We start from the raw sequence: 6,276 nt of genomic DNA, 5'->3' as shown, positions 1-6,276 counted from the left end.
ACGCATCGATCTCGCCTTCCATTCCCTTGTGGTTCCATGCTCCTACCGCTATATCTCCCCTTGCCCCACACTACTCCTATAGGAGCTCCTATTATTATTATTATTATTATTATTATTATTATTATTATTATTAAAATTAATTATTAAATGAATAAAAAATTAATTATTACAATTATTATGCAATTTATTATTAAATTATTATTATTATTATTATATCTATTATTTAATTCATTTATCCCCAGAGATGCCCTTGCAAGACCTGAGGGTCAGTCTGCATGACCACTAGAGTGGCCTGAGAGTGGCCTGAGCCTTTTTGGGCAGGGTTTATCCCTCCTTTTTCCCCCTCCCTCCTTTTCTCCTCCTTCTCTCCTCCTCCCTCCTTCCTTCCTTTGCCTCCCAGAGAAGAGGAAGAAGGAGAAAGGGAAGGAGAAAGAAGACAGAAAGAGGGGTGTCCAGCCAAGATGGCAACCATTTCAGGGGGGCCCCTTGTTTCTTCTGCTGCTTCTCTGGCCAATGTCTGGCCAATGTCCGGCAGCGAGGCCGAGGTCCGGCAGAGGCTCCTGCGCAACGCCAAGAAAGAGGTGGGCAGGAAGGAGGGAAGAGGAAAAGGAGAAGAAGGGAAGAAGGGGGGAATGGAAGAAAGGAGGAGAGGAAGGATTGGGGGGGTCTTCACTGAAAAAAATGGGGGGCCTTTGGGAAGAAGGAAGGAGGGAATGAGAGAAAGGAGAGATGGAGGGAAGGAGGAAATGGAGGGAAAAGAGGAGGGGAAGGAATGGGAGGAATGGGAGAAAGGAGGAGAGGAAGGATTGAGGGATATGTCGCGGCAGAGAGACGCAGAGACAGGAATGGGGGTCCAAAGCTTGGCTGGCCAGGTCTTGGCCAGCCTCCTTTATTCACATTAGGGTTGCATTGGGTTTACATTTATCTCACATCACATCAGAAGGCAATTAGCAGGATCGGGGACCAATGTGTACTCAGGAAAATCCTATCTAGCAAAGGGAGCAGGATGTGTACATTGTCTCAGCCGAATCAACATGGGCTTATCCAATTATGGATAAAGCATTGTCAACCAGAAGATGAGTCATGATTTCGTGGTTTGCCAGCGAAGCCATCACATCCTGTTCTCGGTTGACATTGCTATCCTGGGAGAGGTGCACCCCCCCGGGCTTTCCAGGGGATGCCACATCTCCCTCTTTTTTGTTTTTTATGAGCTGATGCACATACCCTGCGACCAGCTGCTTTTCCGGGGTTGTCATTGTCCTTTGCAAACATCGAGAGCACAAGGCAGGGACACATTGGAGGAAACAACAAAAGGCAACAAAAAGGAAAAATACAAGTATACAATATTGAACAAGGGTGCGTATCCAGCCGGTGGGCAACCAATTCCACAGTCCCTCCCACCAATCTGTAAGGCTGGATTCCTTTATGCTCTGGGCGAGTTCTTTCATGGTCTTTAGCTGCCTGTCTATTTTTTGTTTATTGTCAGTGATGTTGAAGCAACACATCCCTTCTAGGCCTGGTACCTCATCACACTCCTTGTGGTGAAGGAGTAGAAGGTAGTCTATAGCAGCCCTGTTTTGGAGCAGCCCGCGCCTTAACTCTGACTGCTCCTGGTTCAACAGGCTGATAGCAGTAGAAGTGGTGTTTAAGCTCTTGACAGCCCAGCAGGCAAGCTTCCCAATAGTCTTGGCATTGCCAACGGCGAGCCCTGGGACCCCCACAATGGAGATCCCTAAAGACAGATATTCACCAGGGGACATGATTTTGACGCTGGAATCACAGGACTCATCCAGCGTGTGCAAGCCTGCAGAGCGCCTGCTCCGCCGACTTTCTCCCCCTAGCTCCCGTGGGGGCAGCAGGAGGGTTAGTCGGCTCAGGCAACACAATGTGCCATCCGTGAGGTTTGCGGGGATGTAATTGAATGTGTGACCTGAACAAGTCCAGAACCAACCCCTTGGCAATTCCACATACTGATGGATGTATGGGACGTGGATCTGGGCTGAGCATTTAAGCTCGTGGTTATTGCCCAGGTGGACACAAGACTTGTCTGTGCAGCTTGTCATCCTAGCGCAAGTCGCATTGTGGGACGCAATGATGGGAGTCTGCAGATGCATGGCTAAGGGGAACAAGCGCTTATGCTGTTTTCCCCAATTATGATATTGGTATTGCAGACTTCTGAGGGAGTGATTAGCCGGAAGGTCAGTATAGAACCATGTATCATTCTGGATGTCCTGGGAGGAGTGACACACAGGAATGAGACATGTATTCAACGCTTCCCCTACTGAGTGTTGCTGGGACAGGCAAAAGGAGGTTTGGTTGATGGACAGGGCAAAGGTTTCCCAAATGTTCTGGCCCGGGGCAAAAACACTTTGGCCTCCCGCCATCCCCATATGCATGCAGAAGATCATGATGAGACACAAAGAGTTGGCATTTAAGCTCGCTATCAATGCCAGGGTAAAGTTCTCCGGAGTCTTTTCTAGGCCTTCTTTTTCCACGATGTCGGTGGCCTGTTGGCTTAGGTTTTTAATCATTCCCCAGGTCACAGGGGGGGGGCCGGGCCCCCGGTCCTCTCTTCCGGTTCTGCGTGCCGGTCTTGGTCTCCGCCAGGTTGATGTTGAAGCTCGGTATGGGGTTCTTCAGTCCCTCGTGCCACGACATGAGGCTTGACGTATTTTGCAGGCACCCACACTGGTCCTCCGGGTGTTTGGATGGCGGCGTAGCCTTGGCCCCAGGTGATGAGTTGCACAGGGGTGCTCCAGTCCTTTCCAGGCAGGATGCGATACCTCACCAATGGTCGCAGGAGGGGACCTGCGGAGCGGAAATGTTTTTCTACTCGAGAGAAATATTGGTTAGTAGCTGTATTTAGGGATAAATTTAAATGATTTATGGTGAACAGTGCTGTGGCCAATTGTTGCTCAACCTCTGGTAGGTGGGGGAGTAGCCCCTCCTTTTTGTTTTGTTTAGCAAGATGTAGTTTTAAGGTGGAGTTGGCACGCTCCACAATGGCTTGTCCCGTGGAGTTATAGGGAATGCCAAAGGTGTGCTTGATTGCATGTCGGGCTAGGAACTCCGCAAAGGATGAAGAGCAAAAGGCGGGTCCATTGTCTGTTTTTAAGGCAGAGGGGGTACCCATGACTGCCATGCACCTTATTATGTGATTTATTGCTCTGGAGGCAGTCTCAGAGGATTGGGGGGGTGGCCCATATGAATCCAGAGTAGGTGTCCACTGTAACATGTATTTTAGACCATCTCCCAAACGGGGGAAAGTGAGTGACATCGAGCTGCCATAGATCATTGGCCGCTAGCCCGCGTGGATTGACTCCAACTAATGGGACAGGTCTATGGAAGGAGCATTGAGGACACTGTTGTATGATGGCCTGGGCTTCTGCTAGAGGCAGGTTGAACTGTTTGGCCAGGGAGCGGGCGTTTTGATGATATAGCTCATGACTGGCAATGGGGTCCGTAATAGGGTATAGGGAGCGGAGGGCTTCATCTGCTCGGGCATTGCCGTCAGTGAGGAACCCGGGCATAGGTTGGTGACTTCTTATGTGGGCCACGAAGAGTGGCGACAACCTTTTTTCTAAGAGGGCTTGCAGGGTCCATAAAAGGGCGAAAAGGTTATCATCCATTTTCCAGGAAATGTAGCCATGGGGTAGTCTTTGTACTAAACCAGTAACATAAATGCTGTCAACAATTAAGTTGATGGGGGCATGGGGAAATGTTTTTAGGGCTAGAATAACCGCTGCCAGCTCAGCTCTCTGTGCCGAATTTTGTGGGGGCGTAAAGAGGGCATGCCGTGTGGTGTCGTGCCATGTCACGACCCCCCTGGTGGGGCTGCCGTCAGTGAAGACGGTTAACGCACCAGGAAGAGGTTGCGAGACTAAAGGCGATTGTAACAAAATAGGCACGGTAGCAAACAGTTGTAGCCTAGCGTCTTTTGGGTAGTGGCAGTCAATGTGCCCGACAAATCCCTCTAAGGCAATTTGTAGACTTTGAGACTGTGAGTACAAATATTCCCATTGCTGTAAGGGCCAGGGGATTATTATGGTCTGTGCATCTATGCCTATCAACTGAAGAATCCGGGTCCGACCTTTTTGGATTAGCAAGGCGACCTGTTCTGCGGCAGTGGTGACGGTATTTGTCAAATTAGTATTTAAATAGAGCCACTCCGCGATGTATGTTTGTTTACCTGCATTTTGGTAAATGATCGCCGTGGGCTGCTTTGTGTGGAGCTGCTTTAGAATAGCGAGACAGACAGGAAGAGTGTCCTGCACTCGATCCGTCCACTTCGCAGCCATGGCCTGTTCTATAGTTTGGAGAGTCTGCCTGTGTATCGTGGCCAGCGTGACCCTTTCGGATGGATGAGTGGGCTTTTTTAAGAATGAAAATAAGGGTTGTAAAGTTTCCGTGGGGAGGCAGATATAGGGTCTGACCCAGTTAATGTGACCTAATAACTCCTGGAGGTTGGGATTGGGTAAGCCACATTGGAGTGGGCCCATCGGTTCGAGGATGGCATTAATGGCTTGGAGGTCATGCAAAAACCGCCATTTACCTGACTTTTTTTTCATAACAAACACAGGAGTGTTATAGGGACTAGTGGTCGGGGTGATGTGCTCAGCATTTAGCTGCTCTTGCACTAGCTGTTCTAAGGCTGTAAGTTTTTCAACTGAGAGGGGCCACTGATCTACCCAGACGGGCTTATCAGTTTTCCATGTTAAGCTAATAGCTTGGGCGGACATTTCCTTTTCCTTCCTGGGGTTATTCAGGGATGTTCAGAGTGGCCTTAAGCTGTTCCAATGTGTCCCTCCCCCACAAATTTATCTGCAACGGAAGAACATAGGGCTTGACGTACCCTTTGATGTTTGTCGGGTCCGAGTCTAGGGCTACGGCGACCCACTGAGCACTCTGATGCGCTATTTGCTGGCCTCCTACGCCTTGCACAGCAGGCGCAGCCTCTAGGGGCCAGGAGGGGGGCCACTGGTCTCGGCTGATGACGGACACGTCGGCCCCAGTGTCTAACAGGCCCTGGAACAAAACATTGTTCAACCTTAGCTTCTGCGTGGGCCGGCTACCCGGGGATGGGGCAATAACCGCCGTGACCAATGCATTACCGATCGGCGGGGGGGGAGTGGGGTCATGGCAGGGGAGAATTATCATATGTGCCCAGGAGTCCCCTATCTGTGTTTTAAAGGGCATGTGGGACCACAGCTGAACCGAAAGGGGTTGCGGGTCCCCGGGGGGGACAGTTTTTGGGATGACATGCAATCCTCTCTCTGAGGCGGCCATCCTTGGAAGGACCAGCCCCACAGTGAGCGGGGGTATCTGAGCCTCACACCGCGCACTGACAGAGAGAACTTCCCCAGGTAAAACTGCCTCCCTGGACTCTGTGAATTTTAGCTCTATGCATGTGGGCTTAGCCCCCTTGTTTCCCGGGCTAGGGGCATGCCCGCTGGTTAGTTTCCCTGCGGCTGCGGCGCAGTGGGCGAGAGGTTGGAACGGCACTGGCTAGCCCAGTGGTAGCCCTTGCCGCAGCGCGGGCATTTTTTAGAGGGTCTGGCACCGGAATCCCTTTTTCCTTTGGCGGCTCCTCCGCCGGGTGCCCTGCATTCTGATTTGAAATGGCCCGGTCTCTTGCAATTAAAGCAGTTCCCGGTGGGTTTGTTTCCCTTTTGGATTGCCCCTGCAAGGAGTTGCATGGCATAGTTCTGACTGCCAACCTCTGCACATGCACGGATGTAGTCGGCCAAGGTGACACCTGGCCGGTGAATGACTCCTTGCAGGACCTTTTTGCAATCTGAATTAGCATTTTCGACAGCCAATTTTATCAACAATTCTTCTTGAGCCGTGGTGTTATCTAGCTGTCTGGACAGGGCCTCTTTTAATCGGTCAATGAATTGGGAGTAAGGCTCCTGGGCCCCTTGTTTGACATTAACAAAAGATTTCATGGGCCTCCCTGCCTCCGGAATCCTCCGAAAGGCTCTTTGAACACACGTTCCAACCGCCGCAATGACTAGATCTCCCTGTTGAGCCTGCATCTCCAGTGTGTTAAACTGACCGGACCCGTAGATCTGGTCAGGTATAACACCCTCAATATTAACGGAGGTGGCGGCTTGGCAGTATTCACTATCCCAGACCGTGTATTGAGAGGGGGTCAAAATCATTCTGAACAGATCTTTCCAGTCTTTAGGTGTCATGCGGTAACCATTCGCGATCCCCTCCACCATCCCTTGGACAAAGGTGGATTTTATGCCCATGTCTGTGACTGCTTTCCTTAAC

The 6,276-nt window shown here is 50.7% G+C and overlaps 2 protein-coding genes across 6 annotated transcripts in view; one reads left to right on the top strand and one right to left on the bottom strand.

The window, feature by feature from the left end:
• Positions 1-401: 401 nt before the first annotated feature.
• Positions 402-6,276, top strand: part of LOC149278889 (small G protein signaling modulator 1-like) — a 123,288-nt gene continuing 117,413 nt past the window's right edge. For all 5 annotated transcript variants that reach the window (XM_089501617.1, XM_089501619.1, XM_089501615.1 and 2 more), the window contains exon 1: positions 402-581. In XM_089501617.1, the coding sequence (XP_089357743.1) occupies positions 462-581 (120 nt within the window). In that variant the 5' untranslated portion in view covers positions 402-461. The remainder of the gene's footprint in view (positions 582-6,276) is intronic.
• Positions 986-2,114, bottom strand: LOC149278891 (syncytin-2-like). The gene is made up of 2 exons (XM_089501632.1): positions 1,225-2,114; positions 986-989 (listed from the first exon to the last, which is right to left on the bottom strand). Exons 1-2 carry the CDS (start codon positions 2,112-2,114, stop codon positions 986-988), a joined length of 894 nt encoding a protein of 297 aa, XP_089357758.1.

This window comes from Sceloporus occidentalis, unplaced genomic scaffold (assembly GCF_023333645.1).
Source record: "Sceloporus occidentalis isolate IW3139 unplaced genomic scaffold, rSceOcc1.0.p SCAF_177, whole genome shotgun sequence".
Taxonomy (NCBI): domain Eukaryota; kingdom Metazoa; phylum Chordata; class Lepidosauria; order Squamata; family Phrynosomatidae; genus Sceloporus; species Sceloporus occidentalis.
Note: the sequence above shows the minus strand (reverse complement) of the source record. Positions and strands in the feature narration are given on the sequence as shown.

Coding starts and splice junctions, on each gene's coding strand:
- LOC149278891 (XM_089501632.1), bottom strand. CDS start 2,114: ATGCATCTGCAGACTCCCATCATTGCGTCCCACAATGCGACTTGCGCT.